The 26,735-nt window shown below is 37.3% G+C and overlaps 1 protein-coding gene across 4 annotated transcripts in view; it reads right to left on the bottom strand.

Annotated features, from left to right (window-relative positions):
* fndc4a (fibronectin type III domain containing 4a) overlaps nt 1-26,735 on the bottom strand; it is a 55,619-nt gene that overhangs the window by 19,344 nt on the left and 9,540 nt on the right. Inside the window, exons 1-4 of one of the 4 annotated variants that reach the window (XM_039692396.2) lie at nt 23,706-24,222; nt 10,821-10,936; nt 7,308-7,512; nt 880-969 (exon numbers count right to left, since the gene is read on the bottom strand). In XM_039692396.2, coding sequence (XP_039548330.1) covers nt 880-969; nt 7,308-7,512; nt 10,821-10,936; nt 23,706-23,781 — 487 coding nt within the window. In that variant the 5' untranslated portion in view covers nt 23,782-24,222. Of the gene's footprint in view, nt 1-879; nt 970-7,307; nt 7,513-10,820; nt 10,937-23,705; nt 24,223-26,735 lie in introns of those variants that run through there. The other 3 variants (XM_039692394.2, XM_039692398.2, XM_039692397.2) reach the window with 3 other exon arrangements.

Genomic DNA, 26,735 nt, shown 5'->3' with positions numbered 1-26,735 from the left:
GTGTATTTTGAATAATACTGTAGGTGCCCCTTAACAATGTCATTGACCATTTCGGTCTGATCTCAAAACAAAAAACTGATTATTTAATCATAAGGGTCAGATAAAGGGTGCCATGAATATTTATTGAGTAAAATCTAAACATTGTAGGCAAACTTTAGCAACAAAAAGAAATTACATGGAGTTGACATGTTCATTAATTAAAAACATCAAAAGCTGAGTGGAAATTTTTACAGTAAATGGGTTCTGTTTATATCGGTTCAATTATTATTATTATTATTTTTGCATTTTTATTGTAAATCCAGGTTGACCAAGTGTTTAACTCAGGGAAGGGGCTGCCCCTGATTTTCATGTTGCACACGCTCATCATCCTCTGGATTGTGAGGGGCAGTCAGAATTTCTTTCAGTAGTCAAAGCCCAGCGGTGCGAATACATTCCTTGTTTCCTGAAGTGACAGTTGCAATTGAGCGCATGAATTATTTTGTGACAGTGAGGCAGACTGTCTCAGTGCCTTGCGTAAGGAGAGAAGTGCTTCTATTCTATTTCCTGTGCCCTTGTTAAAATTCAAGCAGTACATTTCATATTTTATCAGTTTAATGCATATTATGGTTTCGTAAGGCTTTTTAGGGCTGGCATATAGTGGAATTTCAAGTACAATTTAATTCAAGTGATGTTAAAATGATTCAGGTGAAAAATTAAAAACCATTAGCAAATCAAAGAAAAAAAAAAATGAACCGCTCTCTCTTTCTCAGACTCATCTCTCTCGAAGTTTAATAATTTATGAGGTGATGTTTGCAAGCATGTCTTTTCTCAGTAGATATAAACGATCATGAAAGAATCCTTAACAGGCAAATTTCTTTTGAGCTGACATCAGTGTCTCACCTGCCCACATAAGAAGCACCACCACAATGATGATCATCTCCCCTGTCTGCAGCTGTCGAGCTTTATCCAGGCCTTGGACTGTTGGGTCATCTGTTAAAAGACAGAGGATCAACTGTGAGTGATTGTACTGAGAACTGAATGCAAAGGTGATACAGTCATCGCTGATCCAACTGCTGGACAGTTTTTATTCTTGTGAATCAGAAAGATTCTCATGAATCAGAAATTGATTTTAAAAAGTTCTATGCACTATGGTTTAAAAGTTTGGGGTATTTTCATGGAAGGCTTGATAGAGTTTTCTTATGGTTTATTAGAAAATAGATAAAGAATTGAAAATACTCATTTTGACCATCAGGGCATTAATTAAGTAGTTCCAATCAATAAAGATGTTACTAATCTGCCAGGAAGAGGACATGTGTATATATTGTCTTAATGCACGGTGAGGAAGAGTCTTTGAGTGGCCAAAGACTCCTCAAGGATCACTGATGGAAAATTGCAGAGATGACTTGTCTTGGGGTTCTTGGGGGCCAGAAAGCCTAAAAAAAAAAATCTATCAAACAATCCCTACATCCCCACATGTTGTTTGGGAGGGTTTCAAGAAAAATCCTGCTCGTTCCACCAAAAAAAAAAAAAAAAAAAAAAAAAAATCCAAGTATATTCAGACACGACTGGAAGTTCAAAAGGGACCGGCATTATGTGGTCAGATGAAACTAAAAAAGGGGCTTTTTGGCAGCAACCAGATGTGTTTGGTCCAAACAGGGATAAAAAAGTACTCCATGCCTACAGTTACTGTAAATATACTGCTGGATCTCATACTGTATGTTGAGAGCCTATTTTTCTGCTGGAGAGGACATCTTCCATCAGGACAACTGTCCAAAAGAAACATCAAAATCAACACAAAAATGTGACCGGTGTATGTAATGAGGCCGACGAAAAACCCCAAGTTGTTCACACCATTTGTAAGTGTCGGAAGCAAAGAGGAAAGATCCTTTAAATGTCCTGAGATGAACAGCAGAAAATTGCAAAACCATCTCGGGAAAAGTACTTTGTTTATTCTCGTCAAAAAACAGCAAAAACCAAAAAAAGACCAAAAAACAAAACCTGCAAGTGGATACGTGACAACATGACCAGTGATGACCAGTTCGATCAACACAACAGTTTATCGATTAAACTGCATTAGCCAGAAACGTGGCGTAAACCACAATCCACAGAAGGGAATGCTACCCAACCATACCAAGGATGTTACACCACAAAAGACAAAGAGAGATAGGGATAAGGGATAGGAATGGAGAGGGCTCGCAGCCGATCTGTGTGTCAGGATCACAGAGACAGCCAGGTCAGTTATTGTCAAGTTCTGTGTGTTTTTTAATTGATTACAGCTCAGCCCAAACTTGAAAACTGCTTTTCTCACTGAAGAACGCAAAGGACAACTCAATCTGTTCACTTCTTGATTCTTTATTTTCTTTGAGATGGTTTCATAAGACCAGTGATGGAATAATATGGTATAATTGCTTGAAGGTGATTTGATAGATCAGTGATGGAACAGTAGATATATGTTGATAACCTTTCAAATACACAAACCAAAACATGAACTAATTACAGATACATCACAAATCAGTCACACATAAATCACAATACCACTCTCTCACAGAAATAATAAAATAAATGCTATTGAATCTTCAAACGAAACTAAACACGATCATTAAGTTTAACCTAGGAATTTAACAAGAAAATACCAATCCCATAATTAAACTCATGCACATGTTACTTCTGTCAACTTCAACATTCACATAACAAAATCCTCATTTCTTATTTTAAATTGCACATTACTATCCAAGTAGAACCTGAATATTTAAAACTCAATATATTTAAACACAGTCAATCATAAATTGTCCTACCAGTTGCATCTTTTCTTTGAATGATGAGGAGCTGTAATCATTGTATGCTTTTCCAGGAATAAATGAGAGAACCAATTGAACTCTCTACAAACATTTAAATGCCATGCTCTCTCTTCTTCTTCTTCTTCTTCTTTAAGAATTTTATGGAGGTTGGCAAACCAGCTAAAAAGGTGCATTTACTGCCCCCAACTGGACAGGAGTTAACAGAGTTAAACAACTTATCTATATATTTTTTTAAAAAAAAAAAGTTAAATCTATATAACTATATCCTGTCAACCAATCCTGTTTCCCTTAGATAGCTAATTAAAGCACTATACAACCTTTTCTCTTTCTGTGCGTTTTGAAATATGCTATCTTGTATTAATACCAACGTATTCTAATGTTTCAATAAAACTGCTTTTTTCTCTGTTGTATCCTGAGCACTGAATCATGCTCTCTCTGTGGGTGCGCAGGCAAATATAGTCCCAAAAACTATTTCCCAAAAAGTTGGTTCCACCAACATTTGTTGCATGGTTGCCCCCTGCCCCCTGTGATTTATTTTACTTTTGTTTAAACCCAAGTATCCCAGTATTCCAATCACCACCACCATCCAACTTCATCCTGATCTAACCAGCCATCTGTCTTCATTGATCCAGTGTTAAAGGGATTGAATTCAGGCCCATTTCCTCCCCCAAGTATCTTTTAACCTGTGTGGAATTGGTCCAGAGCACCACTCTTCCCAATTGCTGGCCCTTTCTGGATAAAAGCGGCCGAGACACTGAGACACCTTCTGTCATAAAATGAAAAAGCAAGGGGTACTGAGATGAGCGCTCACACCCATTCACATTCTCCGCCACTAAAGAGTCAGGTTAGAAGACAGTGAAACATTCCTCTCATCATTCCCATGAATATTATAATGATAAGTCTTAATACACAGAGGTGTTTCACTCCTGTCTGGAAAATGAATACTTTGTTCCACATTAAGCAGGTTCAAAATATCCTTGTCCCAAAGCCCTACAGGGGAGCTCTTTGGAGAACTTTAAAGGGAGCTGCTAAAACGCCAGACAACAAGCTTCCTCGCTTCTTCTTTGGCCCAAGGAACCAAAGACATCTGCTCATTAGTTCCACTAGCCTGGGATCAGTTCAAAGATGCTGTTGCACATGTATGTATCACTGTGAGATTCTCATGATGAATAACACACAAAGAACCACTGCAGAGGCACTTTAAAATTATGTCATAATTTACTGTGTTTTCCAAACCCCATATGGTGTTTACACACTGCAAGTCTTAATACACAGATCTGATCTGTTTAGACATAGGTCAGATGACCAGATATTGGATATGTATCTGATTAAAAAATAAATTTGGATGAGACTCCGCACAGATACAGATTTTTGTGTTTAAACGTGTGCCAAAAATTTCGATCTGTTGCAAACGCAACCCTATATTTATTTCTTCTGTGGAACAGAAAATACGATTTTTTCCATACTGTGACAATGGGGTCCAAAACAACATGTTGGACCCAATTGACTTCCATTTTATGGATAAAATGTACAGAGACATTTTTCAAAATATCTTCTTTTGCAAAAAATGATGGCATAATCTTTATTTTTGGGTGAACTATCCCTTTAAAGGGATATTTACAGTACTCACCCGTTAAAATATTTACTCACCATTTACTCACACACATTTCGTTCCATGCCTGACTTACTTTTTCTGTGGAACATAAAAGAACAGAATTTGAGAAATGTCTCAGGATTTTTGGTTCATACAATAAAAATCAATGGTAAGGCAAAAGGGTTTGTTTACCAGCATTCTTCAAAATATCTTGTTTTGTGTTCTGCAGAAGAAAGAAAGTCTGAGGTCTGAGGACATGGAGCAGCAGCCGTTCGAAGGCCTTCATGATGTGTGATGTCAGTGCTACTGGTCTGAAGTCTCCCGGCTCCCTGGGGTGTTTTTTTCTTGGGAACTGGGATGTCATGAAGTCTTCCAGAGCACTGGGACCCTCCCAAGCTGCAGGCTCAAGTTAAATACATGCTGGAGTGGCTCCCCCAGTTCAGGAGAACAGGCTACTGGATTAGCGTCCTGCTCGCGCCGGTGCCATTTTGGATCTTGAAAAGGGAGCTGCTAAAAATGCCAGACAACAAGCCTCCTAGCATCTTCTTTGGCCCAATGAACCAAAGCAAGACATCTGCTCATTGGCTGAGTAAAGAATTTAGATTTTTGGGTGAACTATCCCTTTAAGTGCCTGATGTTGATCATCACAGAGAAAGCATTGTGCTTGCTAGAAAGTTTTTTTTTTTTTTTTTTCAAATTGTCTTTCTAGTTGTAATTGATGGGTCTTTCCTCATCAGGATGCACAGGTTTGTTTGTTGGGACTGCAGGGCCCAGGTCTTTGATATTGACACTGCTTTTACAGACAGTTCTTTGAAGTATCACAGTAATTGAGTCCAATGGGAATCATCTTCAGCTAAGTCTGACAACACACGAGAAGCATTGGCCAAAAATACCTAAGAGATGCAGGTGAAACAGTCTGAAGTCACAAAACAAGATATCTCAATGACATGGCACACTTTTCTTTCTCTCTTTCTATTATTTCTATGAAGACAACTACTTTCCTTTTCAGTTTTTTTTATATATATTTGTCAGATTCCTTAGGCAATTATGGCAAGTTGACTTTGAAAAGCAGCACTCTGTTTGTAAGCAGATGGCAAATACTCCCTGCTAAGTCTATTGCTCCTAATTTCAAATCATGCACCGCATGATGGAGGAGGGAAGGTTGGAAAATGTATTTAACCGTTGTATCATGATGTGATTCATTATTATAGCGACAGAGAGAGATGCATGAATGCATTGAGAGAGACTGCACTAATTTAAAAACTCCTCTGAACATCCAATAATTCACGGGTCATGAACTGAGTGCTCGGGTTATAAAAAGTAAATGTCTGTATTTGAATGATGCTTGTTAAATTCTTTCTCTAGGAGGAAATTTCATTATGAGGAAATGGAGCCATTTGTGTCAGAAAATGCATTTTTTTAAATAAAATTTTGAACTTGTAAGAAATCATAATCAGATCAATATGACTTTTTCTATGACCGATTACCCTCAATACTGAACACTGTGGAAAAAAAGACACAAAAAATATAAGAAGGATCAAACAATTAAAAACAAATGAAGATCACAGCATAATGGACTTGAATAAAAAGTACAGTGACAAGCATTTTAGAAAAAAACATGGATGATTAAAAATAAAAAATAAAATTTGAATATGTATTTAAATAAACAATCAAGTATAATAAGTATTGATAAATAATAAAAGTAATATAATAAATAGTGTCAACTCATAATAATATCCACATATCAAATATAACAAGCTGAATAACAAGCCAGTCATGATCACAAAACAAACATATCAATATAAATGTATGTTGTGCAAATGAATGTCAAACTGCACTGTCTCTTATTACCTGCATGACAACTGGATACACAACTTCCACAAATGCTTTCATGTCTGTCGATGGATACATTAATATCATGAGTGCGTGAAAAACATTGTAAACATTTATTAAACAGTTTTATAAGATGCATAAAAATACTTTTTTTTTCAAGTACTGCGCTATTAAATTTAAAGACAGAGACCAGAAAATTAACGAAAATGAGAAATATAAGAAAATATAAAAAGAAGATTGATGTATGTTGAAAAACATCTATACTTTTTATGCCTCATTGAAGTTAAAGTCCACAGAAGAAGAAGTTCTTCTGTTCAGGCAATTCTAATGACGGGCATTCACTCTTCAGTTTGATTAATTTTAGACTAGCTTTTTACTGTACACTGCTGTCAGCCAAGATGACGCTGTATTCAAACTCCAACAAAAACAACTAAATGACAGATTTTAACCAATGCAATCATTAAGGAAGCTTTAGAAATAATCCAAAATGTAGTTCAATTGAACTAAAGCTCTATATCAGCAAGCTTCCTGTATCAGCAAGAGTCAAACGGGATGTCTTCAGATAAATATAGAGCGTTAAAGACACACTGAGCATGTTTTCTGATTTACGTGCATCTTTGAATGCTCGGATGATTAATTTCGAGCGCTCTCTCTGCGTTGGTGTGCACAAGCTATCTGGCTGGCAAAAATATCTACTCTCATGTTGAAGGCACCTTGATTTATCTGGTTTTCAGTGCCTTTTCAGTGCTAAATTTCATACAGAAGAGAAAATCTCTCATATCAATACAACATTGAAATGGGTATTAATAATCCACTCAAAGGCCTGCTATTAAGGATCACCGCTCGTGCCGCACAGCACCAAATATACGGCATATCCCCCTGAGAGGCAGCGAGTTGATTAGAAATTGGTGCTGAAAATGAGAAGCAGTAACAAGGTCTACCTGCACCCATGCATGAAGTGTTCATCAGTAATTAATTGGGTTGTAGGAAAGAGAACTGTTTAACACAACGGCAGAATCCACTGAGAATGTAAACGGGATGTCAAGATGATGGACAGCATCAAAACAAGCCAATGTAGTGTATGAGTGAGGGTGGGCTGTTACCTTGGTTTGAACTGTTTGAGGGGAAGCGGTCAGTTTTCTTCAGGGTTCTGAAGTGGACACGTTTGCTGGCCTGACTCTCTCCGTACAGGCCGATAGACTGAACCTGGATGATGTAATCCATCTCCTCCTCCAGGTCCCACAGCACACAGGATCTGCTGGTGGTGTTCACCTCTCTAATAAACCTCTGCATTTTGCCGTCCATTCTCTGAAAGTCAAAAGATTGGTATAGATAACATGAAGCTGCAATTATGTTATGGTTTAGTGATGTATATTAAATTACATGTATTTACGTACTGTACGTGAATGATGCATGATGATTCTGCTCATGCTAAAGAAAGTATGTTGTTACAATTTACTGAGTAAATGCACACTGTTCCTAAGTGGTATGTATATTGGGGGTTTATATGTTGTGGGTTGTGATAAGCTGTTTTGTAGTCCAGGGCTGAGTTTCCCGAAACCTTCTTAATGCTACGTCATTCTTAAGTTACACCTTAAGCTGTACCTTATTCATTAATACGTGTTTCCAGAAACATTCTTAGTTAAGTATACCTTCTGTAAGTCATGCACTCTCAGCTATACCTTATCACTGTTGGCAGTTCACTCCGCTAGTGGGCACCACTGCAAAAAGCTTCTTTACATCTTAGTCTATACGAATATTTTTTTCAATTTAATACACCCAGTGTTCAATTTAAGATAATTCAAGTGTTTTTATGCGAATAATAAAATTGTCATCACACTGATTGTTGTTAGCTTTTTATTTATATTATCCAAAGGTACATCAGCTGGCAAACCATTCGAAAGTAAAGGCTTATTCGTTTATTTAAAGAGAATGACTGGGGTGTTTAATTTAGTTTGCAATTTGTAATTTTTTTTTATTTTTTATAATATCCCATGAGTCCAAATAAATGCAATTTCCACTATTTCTGAAGTGCTTCTTTTTAAAAAAAAAAAAAAAAAAGCACCGCTTTCTCACGTAACGCAGTGAAGCAGCCCCTGCACGAGAGAATTGATTCTCGAGCCATCGATATCAACAAATTCAGCACCATCGCCACGGACAGCACTGGGTAGCGTCGCATGTAAGAAGGTACATCTTAAGCGGCTTCCTAAGGCATGGTTCGAGGAACACACCTAGAAATGGTATACCTTCAGTTAAGTTATACCTTAAGAGTCTTCGTAGCGCGCTAAGAGACAATGTTATCGGGAAACTCAGCCCAGGTCATCTCTAGTCTAAACTACCTAGATTTAGATGTTCTTTCAAACGGCAAAAACATTTAAAAAAAAGTTCTGAAAAATCACCTTCCGAGCTTTAAGCTGGAATTCGCTGACATTTCAAACAGCTCACGCTGTCTAGACGTCAGCAATACAGTAACAGTAAGGACTTTCTAAGAGGTCACCTAATAAATATAAATCACACATTAGGGCACTAAAGGATCTTCTCGAAGCACTGAGAGCCAAACACGACAGTCTTTCATTTCAGCTATAATTCTGCGCTCTTGCTAATGTTGCATTTATCTCTGCCTCGGTTGCTCTTTAAAGTCTGTGAATAGAGCCAAAGCACTTTCCTCTGCCCTTGAGCTCTCAAGCAGCCTCTAGGTGTGGGCAGGTTTGATGAAAGTCCTTGACTAACATTAACAATGCATTCATCTGTGAGTGTCGCCTGCAAAGCCATTACAGATGTGCATACAACTGATTGCATAACATGACTGACAGATATATTTGTAATTTGCTGATTGCGAAATAGGCGTATCACGATATACCGGTACTGACGATAAATGATTTTTGAAACGTATAATATTTAATATTTTATATATAATATATAATATTTTAATAACCATCATATTTTAAATTAGCACACAATCACACTTAAAAACACCTGCTAACACCTTTCTATGTTTTGTTATATTTACAGGATAATCTCATTCGGATAATTCTCAGTCTCAATGCTTTCATAGTGATGAGGGCTCAGGTTTTTAAGGGACACAATCAAGATATCCCTTGTTAAGTTGAATTTGGACTCACCTCCTCCTGTTTTAGACCTTTCAAACCTGCATCATCCAGTTGCATTGCCGGAGGACTTGAAGATACCTAGCGGTACTGACTTTACCAAAGTGGCCTTTGCATTTCGCTCAGTTCGAACTGAGTCATCCAGGTCGAACTGAGTAACTCACACAATGACAGAAATAACTGAAGAAGCCCAGGAGAAGAGACTCTGTAGCATGCCTCCTGTAATGACATGTATTTCCCCCCTAGTGGTATCTCCAGATGAAGCCCTGAAACATAAACTCTGTTGCCCTGGAAGCACACCGGATGCCTGTCATTCAACTTCACAACAGTATAGACATGGGCAATCTTCCAGGCTCCTGCAGTAAGATACTCAACTCGGCTTGTCATTTGACTTGGCTGTGGCTACTTCTCGGGCAGCATTTTGTGGCGTGCCCCTCTCGGAGATATGTGCAGCAGCCACATGCACATCACCTTGCAGGTTAACAAGTTTTTACAGGATTGATGTGGCTCCTATTTCTTTCATCAGCTTCACTGTGTGGCCAGAAAACTTTTAACTGTCTTATCCTCTTGACTGGGCTGTATTCATCTTCCACCATGTAATGAAAGCGAACTTTATAAACATACTTTGACACATTTGAAAAAGTTATATATGAAGAGTTCAGATGCAAAAGCCCATAAGTGCCATTTGAAATTTTCTTCTAGAATGATAATTTTTATCAAGCTTGTATATTTAAGTTCAGTAATTTCACTTAAATGGCAATGATAATTACCTATTAATTGTTATTTAAATGAAATTACTGAAATTAAATTTAAAAGTTTGATAAAAAAATCATCATTAAAGAAGAAAATTTCAAATGGCATTTAGAGGCTTTTGCATCTGAACTCTTCATATATAAAAAGATTGGTTTGTTCTTTACAAAGCAAAACTAATTAAACTTTAAAGGGGGAAAGGTGGGATACCATTTGAAAAAAATAAATAATAAAATAAAACATTCTTTATCAATAATTTAGCATACAGAATTAATATATATATATATATATATATATGAAGAGTTCAGATGCAAAAGCCTCTAAATGCCATTTGAAATTTTCTTCTTTAATGATGATTTTTATCAAACTTGTATATTTAAGTTCAGTAATTCCACTTAAATGGCAATGACGATTACCTATTAATTGTCATTTAAGTTAAATGATTGAACTTAAATATACAAGCTTGATAAAAATGATCATTCTAGAAGAAAATTTCAAATGGCACTTAGAGGCTTTTGCATCTGAACTCTTCATATATATATATATATATATATATATATATAAGATTTTAGGCTAAAAGAATAGGGTTCAAAATCATATATATAAGAGCCAAGGACTGACCAAAATGTTTTGGATATTGGGCAATCAAAAACAAATGTGCAAATGTCTCTTCTGCTTGTTTACAAAAAGATCACAATCTTAAAATATTAGATTTGATGGGGTATATTTTTTGTAATATTTTGTTGAAAAGTAATTTACCTGTTGGGAGATGGAAAAGCCAATGATGATGTCACCCTCAGGCACCTCCCAGGACACAGTTGCTGAATCAGCTCTCAGGTGCATGACCGACACATTAACAGGAGCGGGTGGACGGTCTTGAAACACAAGATAGAGTAAATTAACTTTGAATCTTTGAGCCCTAATAATTTATATAACCTGTTAGGTTTTATTCCCCTTATGCAATACTAAGCTCAAAAATGCTGCATTCGGAGGTAAGAAGACATCAAGGCACGTTTGATTGTAATGGTAGCTTCACTGTTCACTTCCTGACTCATGAGATACTTCATCTGATTGATTTTTGAAGACAGAATAGATGTGTCCTTTACAGTGAAGGACACATCTATGCTGTCTTCAAAAATCAGAAGACAGGATTGATATCCCACAATCCTGTGTGTTCCATTCTGTGACAGTTGAGCAAAAAAATTAGATGGCATCTGAAAGTTGCGGTTGGTGGTCAGTGTGTGTGTGTATATATATATATATATATATATATATATAACTTTTTCAACTTTTGATGTCATTTCTAGTGAGAAATTGTAGTAAAAAATATATTTGATTAGTCATCACCAAAGCTCTCTCTATTTTGTCTTAGATCATTAAACCATTATAAAGCCTCAGAAGTCCAAAATCAGTTTCGTGAGGTTTCTTCGTCTCCAAAAACTGCTAAAGACATTGCCTGATAGAGGAGCGAGGCAACAAGTCAGCTGCCTAAGATTTCGGATGCCGTCTATTTTATGAATTGTAGATTGATAATAATAGAAATCATTGGCTGCCATACTTTAAACTAATATACTGTTATAACATTTCCACTCTAATATTAGTGCAGAGACTAGTAAACCTCTAAAGCAATAATCTACTGTCAAACATCAAGTCATGGAGCTATTATACCTTCCCATGAAAATACAACAATAATCTACAGGTCTGAAATATGTTGCAGTGCTCTGTTTTTATTTGCTGTCCTTTTATAGACTGTCTGAGTCACTTGCCAAGAAAGCTTTTTCAATCTGACCAATCAGATTTGGGAAGAAAAACATTCTCTCTATGGTTCAATCTCCTCAGCTTGCTCTCTGAGGGTCTACAGCTTTCTCTAAAAGCAAACCTGGTACTTACAGATGTTTTATGCAAAGCTACAGTGCATTCCTTTTTCCTTAATGGCAGTACAAACCTCCTGAGCAACATGTTTAAATTAGGATCCATTAAGCTGTTTGCTATATTACCAGTCAACCACTTCATTTGTAATTAAATGAGTCAGCGTTCAGGGGAGGCGACAAAGTGACTGTATAGAAATCAGATTGACAATGGCAAAAAACACCAGTGATCAGCCAGAATTCATAAAAACTCAAAGAAATGGAAAGCGTTCTGTTCAAGGCAGTATGTTTTATTGAAATTGCTTTCTCAAATTGATTGAATCCAGCACATTTTGTCCTATGTGGGACTTTTATACAGAACCTTTTTTTAATTCTCAGCTGTACGGTGCCTGATCATGATTTAGGAAGCAATAGACAAGCTAATAAGTCTATAAAAAACCAAGGAGAACAATAACAGATTCAATAGTCAAGCACATGGGCCATGGCTCTGTCACTGTGGTGGAAATAGAAAGGCAGTGACCTAGACTGAACTGCAGGAGCATTTTCTAGCATCTCCTCTGAGCAGTGCTCTAATGGACTTTGTGTGTTTGTGTGGGCGATTACAAAAAGGGGAAGGGGTGTTTTTTTTCTTTTCCTGCACCTAAACCAATGCAATAACATCAACAATAACATATACAGACTCTTAGCTAAGTTACATAACAGCTGTTTTAAAATAAGCTGTTGCTCGTTCTGTTCCAGATCTGTATGATGCATCTTTTCCAGAAGCCCACAAAGTTAACAGGCCCTTTAAAAGAGTAGAGTACAAAATAATACCTAAAAATCATATAAACACTCATATTTCTTCTGATCAATAATAAAATGGCATATATATATATATATATATATATATATATATATATATATATATATATATATATATAATTAAATTTTGATATAATAAATTGTATTTAAAAAATATGGCAAATTTGGTAACACATGCCTGAAACTCATATTGTTTCTACTAATAAATGGAACATTTTCCTTCAACCACTTAGGGCTAAGCTTTTACCATCCAGAATGGTGTTCCTGTCAGTAGGTTTTCTAAAGACTAAAGTGTGTAGGGCACCATGATCGTCTTTAAAGATACCAAATTCCAAAGTCTAATAACAGTGGGTCTCATTCATGAAACATTCATAAAATATACGAGTAAATATGAGAGTGATTTGCGCGTAAAGAGACCTTCCAAAAAACTCTTCTCCTGATTCACAAATACTTTGTAAACGTCAGATGTGATAGTAAAATGTGTGCGTGTATGTGTGTCAATGAATTCCAACCAGTCGTAAATGGGATGTGTGTGCACATTCATTCTCAATTACCATAAATCCCGCCCATTATATGCAACTGACATCTATATGAAGAGTTCAGATGCAAAAGCCTCTAAATGCCATTTGAAATTTTCTTCTTTAATGATGATTTTTATCAAACTTATATATTTAAGTTCAGTAATTTCACTTAAATAACAATTAATAGGTAATTATTATTGCCACTTAAGTGAAATCACTGAACTTAAATATACAAGCTTGATAAAAATGATCATTCTAGAAGAAAATTTCAAATGGCACTTAGAGGCTTTTGCTTCTGAACTCTTCATATATAGGCATATAATAACATGAATGCGAATGAAAAAGAAAGATTTCTCGGATGCAGAAATTGAAGTTTTATTATCAGAAGTTCATTCAAAACGCCACATTTTATTTTCAAGCGTACATAGTGGCGTATAAGGTCCTAAAAAATGAAGCTTGGCAGCATACAGATGCAGTTAATGGAGTTTCATCTGTCAATCGAACAGTCCCAGAGAAGAAAATGGTTCAACATTAAGCTTGACAGCAAAAAAAACAACAACAAATTTCACTTCGGAAAAATCGTATTCAAACTGGAGAAGGACTGCCATCGATCACCAGATCTGCTATTAGGCTCTCATAATAAAAGTAAAAAGAAAAAAACCTATGTAATTACTGTATAATATTTTTTTCCAAATGCTGTATAAATATGTACCCGATTAAGGTGAATTAAAATGCAGCCTTATTAATGAGCAAAACATTCGGATGCTAAGCACACCATTTACGCGTGGCTGGGAGCAGGTGTAGATTTCTTGCGTACCAACTAACATTTGGAAAATACGAACATTTTAATGAATCCAAAAATTTACGCCAGAACCCCTTTACACAAAAATTTGTTCTGCTCGTGTCTCATGAATGCAGACCCATTGTATTTGAAGTAGGCATTCTTTTCCTGGTTTAAGAAAACAATCTTCTTCCCATTTTCCCAGAATAATGACCCATCTACCGTCCAGGCCTGTGGGATTGGCAATATACCACTGTCACTTAGGAAAGGGAACAGACAAAAACAATTTAACCAAGTTTATGGATTGACAAACTGCAGGCTACTAGATACCCAGGCCTGAACGAAGAACTTGATTTTAGTGTTTTCCTGTAAACCACACTTTTATATGCTTTATAGTGTTGTAGTATAGATGTTGTATCCCAAAAAAAGGCTTTTTAATCTTTCTTAAGAGTGCCTTGGAGTTCCCTATCGGTCAGTCACTACAACGTAGGTCATGACTGACCAATAGGAATCTCGCCAGAGAGGCCAATCTACTTTGAGTGAAACTAAAACAAGCCAATGCACATTGGCGTGCAATCATTTTCATCAGCTGTGCAGCCTCGCATTACAGGTAGGCTGGCAGCTGTTGTGATTGCACACTAGTTTTTTTGCTTCGGGGCCAAACACTTCGCTGAGTGAATTTGAAAGACAAGCCTCTTCTAGATCTCTCCACATTGGTGCAGGCGTGATGGCACAGCAACGCAAGCTGTCTTTTCTCTCTCTCTCTCTTTGTTTGTTGTTTAAAAAAACTGAGCAAACAAAAAAAACTGTTTTCACAGCTGGTAAGGTGCGCGGTCGAGAGCTCTACGGCCTTTACACTGCATTAATAATATAATACAATTCTTGTAATGTGGGATATACAATATGTATATCCCACATTTCATGGTGCAGTTAATATTACTAGGCTAACGTTATAATAAATCCATGGTAAATGATGGGAATTTGTAGACGGAAAATCTTTCTGACTGTATCGTAGTACAAAGTGTTTCACCTGTTTGTCAGCACTGTTTCATCTGCCTTTAAACTGGTTTAAACTAGACATTTGTGTTCTTCGCTGAATTCAAGTTCTTCTCACTGGATTTCGTGAGCGAGACGATCAGAGTAAACGCATCAGCTCTAGTGACCTTGCGCAAAATGTCTATGAGCTCGCGCTGCACTGCGGTTTGGACTTTGAGCGGAGCGGATAAATGGTCCGTGTGCCAAACGCATTCTCATCCTTTAGCGTCATATATAACGCTATATGACAAAACGGCGCTATAGTACGCACATGGCACCCGTTATCGTTAATATAACACGCGCTGTGATGGTTAGGTTTAGGTGTGGGGTAGGGTAGTCTCATATTACGCGAAAGGATTTATGACGCCTTGGGTTCGCGTGAATATTAACGATAAAGGGTGCCATGTGCGTAATGAGTTTCGTTCCATTTCCGTTTTACATTATCGAACTCTAGATCGAGTAAAAATTATATTGCGATAATTATCATTATCGTTTTAGCGCCCAGCCCTATTGTACATTAATTCTTTATTTGTCATTACTTTGTACTTTTAACACACACACACACAAAAGATTCAGATAATCGCCTAGTATAGATAAAGTGCCTAGTGTTATCCAATATCTCACTGTATGGGAACAACACGGAACAACAGTGTCAGACTAACTCTGTGTAAGCCTCCTCCTATCATCCTTCCAGGCAAGGTGGTGTAAAGGTGTGGTGCTTTGGTAGGGATTCCCATTGATCAATCATTACCTACGTTGTAGTGACTGACCAATAGGTAATGTCTTAGTTATACAATGGTAACCCTCGTTCCCTGAGGGAACAGCAGCTCGTTAAACCTGTGCTGCGAGGCTGCACAGCTGATGCAAATGATTGCATGCGAATGTGCCAAGTAGATTGGCCTCTCTAGCAAGATTCCTATTGGTCAGTCATGACCTACGTCTCTTTTCCCTCCCTCAGGGAATGAGGGTTACCATATGTAACCGAGACGTTTTCTGACTTGTTGCTACATATTATCCCATCCAAAGAGCACCTCAAGCAAACATTTTGAGTCCTAGAATCACTCCTCTACAGATATTTGGTAAATAAATATACTTTTTGGTACACTATTTGGTAAACATCAAAAGTGTAATGTATTTGTGGAAAGTGCCAACAAAAAAGCATAGCATCTAGAACACCTATAATGCACCACAATGATGAATGTTCACAGTATCAGACTGATAATCAATGTCCTGTGTTGACGCCCTAGGAGGTCACTAGTATGGCAGCACTCCTTTCCACGCAGCTATGATCATCATGCACAATGGGGGTCAGGGATGATTATGCTGGTCTTCCTTGGCCTCAGCAAGCTGTGTAAATTGGATGGAGAGAGGACTGACTCCAGCTCTGCACCATGGATAATCATTTAGAGGAAGAGGAGGGCCACCTCGGTGAAGGCTGATTTGCACATCAAAGCGTCTATAGGTCACAGGCATCAAATCTTCAATTTTAATGAGTCTCCAGGTTTGCAGCTACATCATTGTTTTTGTGCAATTCTTATTATTAAGCTGTACACATACCGTGGCGGAGGATGTATATGTTGTATAAGATATTTCTACAATGTCACACATGCAAAGAGGCTGGGAGTCAGACTGGAACGTGGAAAAGGGAAGTATACGTTCAGCAGTTGGCACATTAATAAACTGCACAATTGCGAGAATTAGCAAGTCAACGCTGAGTTGCTTACATTTATGGACCATATTGCCAGCTACTTTGATTTGCTTCATGAATGAAAATAATTCCAAACAAACCTAAGGCTGACCTGCAACTGAGGAGCATTTTTTTTTTTAAATGAATGAATCAGCTGTGTTGAACAAATCGGTTAATTAAATAATTCAGTCACTCACTCAAAGTTAGAAAAATGGTTAGGAACATGCTTTTAAAAAAAAATAAAAATTATTAATCACTCACTCATAAAGATGTCCCCATAATGAATGGCTGGGAAATCTTTTCTTTTGGAATGCTGCTTGACTAATTACATCCGAGAGCAAGAACCAACTATTGTTTCAAGATATTTTCTGCATCCAAACAATTTACAGACACATTTGTCAGATAATAGAAGGGCTAAATAATTTTGTTTTTGTCCATTTGAGAAGAAATCACTGTTATAGTGTATTACAGGAACTAAAAGCAGGTCCAGTTTCATTCCATCTGTCCAGCAGATCCTCAGTGAAAAATGAAAGATTTTCATAAACCCATATAATTGGAGAACATCTGCTGGGGGTCATTTCTGCCACATCAACAATTGTATTTGCACCTGTCTGTAGAGTTTGTTAAATTACGTCTCATGATTACAACTGGTGATTTGTCACAGAAAGCAGTGCAGTTTGATACCAAATGAATGTACAGAATGTACTAACGACATAATGAATTGCTTTTTAAAAATATATATAATAACCTAATATAATGAACTTTCTTCACTGACTGTGAGAAGGTGGTTCTTGTGAAATAGTGAAATATTATGAAATATTGTGAAATATTAGGTTTTTGTCATTTCAGTGACATTTACCTCACTCTTCCTCAGCAAGAGCTCATTGTCCTTGAAGTAACAGGGGTTGAGAGTATAGCTTCAAAATACATGGCCAGACATAAGCTCTTTAGTGATGAGGAAAATAATTGTTTAGATAAAGGAAGACGTGAGTTTTGGTGTTCTGGTCAGCATTTGCAATGTATTACGCCCCAACTCATTTCAGTCTAAAATTATTTTTCCAAAGCATTATACACATCTCTAAGGTTTTGTTCATTGATTTATTCTGCTAAGCTACAAAAACATTTAATTTCATTATATTACATTACATATGTCTTAAATCTTAAATAAACCAGCTCCCACTTTTGTTGTAAGGAAAATGAAAGCTCAAAAAGGTTGTAGTATCTAATTTTGCATTTAAAATATCATACTGGAGAGCGAAGAGTGAGAATATAACAAAATCATATTTTTTAAGTGGGCTATTGCTTTAAAGTCATGTTGCAGCAAACATATGGAAGTTATGTCTTTAGTTGTCTATCTATATCCTTACTAACATTGTCAGAAGTTGACTGCAAAAGTTGATGAATATACTGATACGAGCTTTGCTTTCTTACATTAGTACCTAACAAGAAGTGATTTATATGTGTAGCGCTAATAAAGTCTAGACCCACATATACAACCAGTATACATTTTATGTGAAATAAGTCTCCCTCTCAAGCACAAGTCAGATGCACTTAAATGTTACGTAACAGAAAGAGGAGAGCAGGTCACCTTGGGTAATACAGTACACTGAGCATACAGTTAAAAAGCAAGAGGCCACATGAGAAACAGACATCCAGACGTCAGAGTACTTCACATGAAACAGGCACGTACTGAGAGTAGACACGGGCAACTCCAAAATCACCTTCAAAGAGACCTTCTACAATTCCACATGCAAGTTCAACTACAATCCACAAGTATATGAAAGCAGAATAAACGTGTTCAGAGTCAGCAGCATTTAAATAGCATCAATAGCATGCGTGGCTTTGATCCAGCTAGCTAAAAATACACATTTAGGCTGCAAAAAAAAAAAAACCCTGGATTGCTTCTAGCTCTTTTTTTCTTTAAATGTTAAGTAATGCAAGTCCTCTCAACTGTTTAAAATGCAAATGTGTATATTGATTGCTTCAGCTTTCTTATCCAAATTAAGGATTTAAAAGAATCCCTCTTGCGGCATTAATTTCGGTTTGGAGAATGCAATAAAGAGAACACAACAAAAAAAAAAGTCATTTGTCTTTACCACCTAAATGTGGCATCTCTCTCACACGTCTCTGTCCAAAATGTTATCTCATGCTCTAATGACCTCCAGGCATGCAATGGATTCTGGAAAGGGATTAGTTCTTCATGATAGATTTTGTGAAATGTTGTGCTGTCTGATCCTTTCAGGGTAGACAATGCACTCACAGATTGAGCTGTAGGGTGTTATCAACACAAAGCCATAGAGGGAGCGTGTCTCAGCCTCAGGGGAGCGCTGCACTTTCCCAGCAGAGCAAGATGTCACTGTAACACCAGAGCACCCCACACTTCAACAGTCCCAAGGACAAGATGGAGAACTCAAGCATGGACATTTTGCAAGAGCAACATGATTGTAAGTATGGGGTTTAAACATACAGGTATACATCCACTTTTTTTTTTTTTAAAGGGACACTCCACCCATTTGCATTAAGATTTCCATTGTTAGAATTCCGTTATATTATTGAATGGTCATGCAACACTCTCTAATTTTCCCCTGAGACGAGAGAAATCTGCTATTTACCTTTTTCACTTCCTTCTACAATGATGCAAAAATCGTCATTTTACGTCATTGTAGGAGGAAGTGTAAGAGGGGGGATTTCTGTAAAGACTACAAGCAATAGTTCCCACTCTTTCAAACCCGCCGAAAGGGGGTTGGAACTAATGTGCTAACAGATCTATCACAGATCAGTGCCAGTGCGTTTTTTGAAAATATGGACGAAGGTACTAAATACACAGACAGATGCCTTATGGATAGGGTTGGGTACCGAAACACGGTGCCAAAAGGGAGCCGGTTCCAACGTAAACGGTAATAACCAGACCGAATAAGAACGAAAAGTCTCTGTGTCATGAAGCGCACACACGCAAAGTCTCTCACTCTCTCCGTCATGCACGCACTATGCGGTTTGGAGCAGTCTGATCTGTCTCGCATGCGCGCTCTTGCTCACTCGCTTTGCGGGCATCAGGGAGCCGTTATCAATTTGCGGGAGACTCCCGGAACATCTGATAGTGAGGGGATTAATGAAGATGCCGCAGACAAAACGCTACAAGGTAGGCTTGTTACGGTAGTCGGTGTTACCGGTGTTCAGTCGCAACACCGGTTTCATGACATGCCCACCGCGGCACCACGGTTGGCATGTGAAAAAAAAAAGTTTAAAGCCTTAAAAATATTGAACGCAATTACGCAGTAGTCGTTAAATCCTGCCTGTTAACACACACGACCCACAGAAAAGACGCGCGTCAGTATCGAGTTCTCTTTCGGGCTTGAACAAACCATAACACATAAATTATGCCAATGGGAGGCGTGTCAGATCGCGTCTCTGTCAGCAACGGCTCTCCGAATTCGCTCACTCGTTTTTACTTACTTCTTCTCATTCACTCCTTCAAGTGAACAGTTTTAGTGGACTAATCTAGGGAATATGCCTAGTAAATGAGGGTTTAGGGGGCAATTTCGGATTTAACCCATGTTCTCAAGCAGTGAAAAATAGAGGACACTGACAACACGTTATATATTTAATATTTAATATGAAACAGTCTCAACTTTCAAATTTGGTCAGTCAAAGAAAATCAAACAATAATTGGGCCTACCGTTTTGTGGCTCTTTAATGTGTTGTGACAGATTGCCTGATAAAGCCAAGTTCCACCGACATTAATCTACTAACTCTCCTGACTGGTGGATTTTGATTGGTCAGATCACATGTCTGTCAATCAAACTCCAAGCGAAGGATGAATTGACGCTAATTGACACTTAAATGCACCGTTATGTATGCACGTGAAAACGTGCGCATTTTACGCTTGCCTTTATATTAGCGATTTAAAAGCCCCCGCCGGTGACGGTATTACCGGTGTTGTCACACGACGATTAACCGTTGAGAAAATATCCTCACCGTCACAACTCCAAGGTTTGGCTGCATTTCAAGTGTAAAATTACATGTCAGAGTAAGTGTGCCGATTGAAGCCCATATAGAATCTCGCCAATCCATTGACTGATGGTGCGGGCGCTTGACGCTCTTACGTCGTCATATTATATCAGCGCCCATTATCTGACTTCATTGTGCGAAACTATTTCCAGGCGGTAGAGTGGAGCTCAACTCTAGTCTACATTGATGGGCGGAGTAGTGGGAGTGGCCTGCGGAGCTGAGCATTGCAATGCATTATGGGGATTGTTGTCTACAATCCACAAGCACTAAAAAGTAATTTTCTGCCTTTCATCGGCCAAGGACCCAAAGTAGAAAATTATGCTACTAATCAACTACATATATGACCCACTTTCAATACATGTCTCTACCGGTGGAATTACCCTTTAAGTTAGAGCTATTGTAAACTTGACTATGCAAGGGTTGCAGTGTCATCCACTTCTGGTTATTTTAGCTGTAGGCTACAAAAACAGTCTGTTATGTTGCTTGATATTCCAAACTTTGTCACTATTGTATGTAGTAATGTATTATGGTAATGATAAACACATTGGTTTGTAGCGCAAAAAGTTGTACAATTTACGAACGAATCAAGTGTCTACCCAAAAATATCAAACATGACTTCCACTTTATGGACAAATACTTATGGACCAAATTTCCTTCTGACAATGACGTCCCTAGCTATGGAAACTCATTTGATTGGTTTGCAGGCTTTAGCAGTGATCCGTGAACACTTTGTCTCCCTGGGTCCGCAAGAGATGGAATTGGACAGTGTGACAGTTTAAGGTCGATGTAATTGGTGACCACAGTCCACCAAATCTGGCCTGGCGATGCAATTCTCTTGTCACCTCAACACGAGCCAGATGAGGTGTTGGAAGTCGGACAATTTTTGGAAGCCAATTTCAGCACAAATGCTCTGGATTTACACGACATGGCCAGAAGTATTAGAACACAAACAACACACCCATATCTATGCTATCCTTGTTGAATATTTGATGAAAAGGATTTCCATCAAGACAAAATAGCATCAGGTCTGTTCTGTCTGGCTCACAGTTGCTGTTTCAGTTTGTCCTAATGGTGGTCACTGCGGTTCAGGTCTGCGTTTCACATCCATTTAATCATATAGTGCACATTTTTCTATTTCACCATCATCTAATTTTAGTCTTTATCGAACGTGGGTTTAACCGAAAGTGAATTTGCTGTAGTATTTTAAGCAGTGGATGACGCTCATTTCAGGTGTCTGATGTCAATGTAAAGACCAACTCTGCAAAGAAGTTGTTCTGAATAAGGCTAGATTTCAGGCTGCATGATCATAATTTCTCACATGTACCTCTCTTTAAACTGAATCAAGTACATCTATTGTGCTGTATTTGTATTGATACGACAGTCCTCATGCTTTTGTGTTGAGACTCTGCGCTTATGCACGAGTGTAAAGGTTATTTGGTGTTATATGCACTTGTAAATTATTACTTTTAATATGGAGTTGTTGAGCATGAATGTTGCACTATTCGGATGTTTTCTCTGACAGGTGTAATCTATTTTGCAAAAGGAGAGGCGTCTTGGTTTCAAAGGAACAACTTTCAGCACTGGAATTTCAGCAGTGTTCATATTTCAGACAGAAACACAGTGCTTGTGAGAAAAGAAGCACCAACTGCTGCCATATCAAAGCTTCCACAAAATCCCAGATGACTCAATGAGGAAAAAAAGGGAAAGGATTAGAAAAATGCCGGAAAATATTTTCCTGACATGCTTCCTTGCCTTCAAGTGCATGCATGAAAATTCAACAATAATTCTAGAGGAATACAAGAAAAGCTATTTTGTAAATAATGTGGCAGGATTTTACAATTACGATTGTGAAGCTCAAACAAAGGTGCTAGCAAAGCCATTAGTTAATTTTCTGTAATGCACAATTAACTACTTGTGTTAAATTAATTTTTAATTTAACCAACGAAATAGTGTCACAGAACACAACTGCAGGTCAGTGGTTGTTAAGTTTATCCTGACCAGAATTACATGGGCCATATAATCTCTTGACATAATAAAACTAATCTTTTACATTTATTTGTAATAAAAAGTACAACCTCTCATCTTACTGTAAACTTCACTGTAAAAATGAATGCGCTTTATCTAATAAAAAAAAATTGTGGCAACAGATTACAAGCAATATTATTAACTCAATTTAACACATTAGAATGGAGTACTAATTAATCAAATTAATTACTTAAAAGTTAACCATTTAAAATGAGTAAAACTTAAAAAAATAAAATAAATAAAAAAAACTTACATTTAAGTCACCATTATGGTGATCAGTGTTTGTTTTAGGTTTGTTTCAAAATTACGTTTTTCTCCTTCAGTGATTCTGCTTGTTAACATCAGGTGTCTTCAATGTTGGCAATATAAAATAAAGAGATCTTAATTAATCTTTGATGTCTGTCTGTTATTCAGATATTTTTGTTTAATTTTTTGGTGTAAACTTTACTCATTTTAAATGGTTAACTTTTAAGGAATAATTTGATTAATTATTACTCAATTATAATTTGTTCAATTTAATTTATAATATTACTTGTAATCTGTAGCTACAATTTTATTGATTAGAAAAAGCGTATTCATTTTTACAGTTGCAGGAATATGCTAAGAATTCAAAACTGTTTTTAGTCTCTCTTAAGCACAATTTGGTCAGCATGTTAACATCTGTATTTGTTTATGCCATATTAAAGGGATGCAAAATAATGAGATCGTTGTAATCTCGATGTATCTTTCGTTCTAAATTGTAACAATTTACATAACCCATTTCATGGCATGATTTTGCTCAAAGACGCACAAAGACCCAAGCACAGAGGATCCAAGCAAGCCACCAATTGTTCAGGTAATCTCATTTGAATGTACCCATTCAATACAAGACAGAACACTGATTATCAGACAAATGTTTCATAGTAAGAATAAACTTACTTGCTCCCACCAGAAACATTTCACTACCGAAGAGCAACAGTCCGACTGAGTTAAGAAGGACAAGAATGCGAGCCATTATCTCCACAAATGTCAAATCCAAATGAATGTAGTTATCTTCTTTTGCTTGAACAGCTTTGTTTATAGCAACATTATAAATGATTATGTATTCATCTAAATAAACACATATTAAATTAAGTACAGTAAAAATCTCAGGATGGACATCATGTTCGCAAATCCTATTAAAACACGTGCCGGAACGTCCATGTCAGCTGCAGGTATAATGCTGACTTTCCATCGACTTCCAAAATAATTCCGTCTTACTTCAAATTCATGCTTGATTCCTCCGAAACTGCAGGTTGTGACTGTGAGGAAGCGTCCAATTCAATCTCAGGTTCGGAGGTGTTCAGATCTACCGCTCGTTCATGTCAGTGTTGATCTTGAGCGAGCGCGAACGCGAGGCGATCAGCACCACGGTCAGCTCCAGCGCTGATGCGCGCGAACACGAGACAGAGAGACCGCAGATATATATTCATTTATGAATGCGCGCGCATCAAGACTGAGTAGAGATGCCAGTCAGTGTAGCTCCATTCCTCAATGAGTTCCCTCATTCATTACAAAGCCGTAACCATGCATTGACATGGATGGATGAGGTATTTTCGTTTTTCCTCCATTAAAAATGTTTAAGCAAATCATTGTTTAAAGATTTAAATGATTCAAATGTTTTTGTACCCTATAAGCCCATAAGGTCCTATTTTTACAGACATTGGTGTGTACAATAGGAGTTATTGTGTTAGTGTTAGTGTGTGCACTTCACCGAACACCTGTAAAGTATCTGAAAATCCAATGTAAGAGGCCTCCGGTGCTTTGACCTTCACAAAAGTATTTGCAGTATACCCAAGTTCAATGTGCTAAATCACAGTAAACCATCTGACAAAATTAAACTTTAGAGAGTGACATAGTTGCTCTGCAATGATTTTTAGCCTTAGTGGGGAGATTTGTAAAGGCCAATGCAGCACAGATGCCTCTTAATATGCATTTTCAGATACATAACCTTCTGGTTTGCAGACAACCTACATGAACCACTGAGCCACTGCCGCCCTACATTTTGAGGGATGTAATCTCTATACTGTATTACACATTAGATTTGCACTTGGAATATTTCTAAATTTGGCCCAAAAGTCTAAGGAATAGTGTCAGTAAACTATGACTTCAACAATGTATTATGTGAACTTCTTAACCTTGTTTAGTAAAAACAAAATTTCTTAATTTTAATTTAGTTACGGATTGTCTTTGAGAGTTAATACCTCATCTCCTTTATCAGCTATCCAACTATCAATCCAAACACATCCTCTATGAATGCTAAGGCATATACACTTAAACAGTATGAAGGCTAAACATTCCACACAGACCCAAAGTTCATTAATGGCTTGCAGTAGAACCAAACAGGTTGAATGCAATATTGTTCATGTAGTTTCTATGTAAAGGTTTCCAAAAAAATTATAATAACAAGTCACAGAAAATTACAAAACATCATCACAAATTTCCCATTAATCACATTATTTACAAATTTAGGCGTGAATTTTTGCTTTCTCCAATTTGATCACAAAGTGGCACTATTCGGAAGGCTACAATTACAACTGAATATTGTGCTGTAATTTTAATGCATCGTCTTCACATTAAGTACATTTAGAGAAAATGATCTCTAAATGTACAAGACTGCTTTGAGATTATTCTAAGAATATTTTACAATGTTCTGCTGAGCTTTAAAAGACAGACTGCAGGTCCTTAAATGGAATGAAGGTCTTATGTTCTTTAGACACCTGTGGAGCAGATATAATCATACTGTAAGTGTACTCACCTGTAAGTGTACTCATATTGTGAGTACTCATTCTGTAAGTGTACTCAAACTGTTAGTGTACTCACCTGTAAGTGTGCTCATCTGTAAGTGTCCTCACACTGTAAGTGTACTCACCTGTAAGTGTACTCACCTGTAAGTGTCCTCACACTGTAAGTGTACTCACCTGTAAGTGTACTCACCTGTAAGTGTACTCACCTGTAAGTGTACTCACACTGTTAGTGTACTCACACTGTAATTGTCCTCACACTGTAAGTGTACTCACCTGTAAGTGTGCTAACCTGTAAGTGTACTCACCTGTAAGTGTACTCGTATTGTGAGTACTCATGTAAGTGTACTCATACTGTAAGTGTACTCACCTGTAAGTGTACTCACACTGTTAGTGTACTCACACTGTAATTGTCCTCACACTGTAAGTGTACTCACCTGTAAGTGTGCTAACCTGTAAGTGTACTCACCTGTAAGTGTACTCGTATTGTGAGTACTCATGTAAGTGTACTCATACTGTAAGTGTACTCACCTGTAAGTGTACTCACACTGTTAGTGTACTCATACTGTAAGTGTACTCACCTGTAAGTGTACTCACACTGTTAGTGTACTCATACTGTAAGTGTACTCACACTGTTAGTGTACTCACACTGTAAGTGTACTCACACTGTTAGTGTAATCATACTGTAAGTGTACTCACCTGTAAGTGTACTCACCTGTAAGTGTACTCACACTGTTAGTGTACTCACACTGTAAGTGTACTCACACTGTTAGTGTAATCATACTGTAAGTGTACTCACACTGTTAGTGTACTCATACTGTAAGTGTACTCACCTGTAAGTGTACTCACACTGTTAGTGTACTCATACTGTAAGTGTACTCACACTGTTAGTGTAATCATACTGTAAGTGTACTCACCTGTAAGTGTACTCACCTGTAAGTGTACTCACACTGTAAGTGTACTCACACTGTTAGTGTAATCATACTGTAAGTGTAATCATACTGTAAATAATCTGTAAACAGATTGTAGTGATTGTAAAGTTGGTTTTAGGTCAATTGAAATGTTTCCAAAACCAATGGAATTGAGAAAGTAAATTCCCACAGTGAAAGAAGCTTCACAACAGTCATCTCTATTTGTTTGGTAAATATAAAAGAATAACTTACAGCTATTGATTTTAGCTGCAACA

The sequence above is a fragment of the Pimephales promelas genome, chromosome 13, assembly GCF_988280905.1.
Source record: "Pimephales promelas chromosome 13, fPimPro1.hap1.1, whole genome shotgun sequence".
In the NCBI taxonomy this organism is placed as follows: domain Eukaryota; kingdom Metazoa; phylum Chordata; class Actinopteri; order Cypriniformes; family Leuciscidae; genus Pimephales; species Pimephales promelas.
The sequence above is the reverse complement of the archived record's forward strand: the minus strand, read 5'-3'. Positions and strand labels throughout refer to the sequence as shown.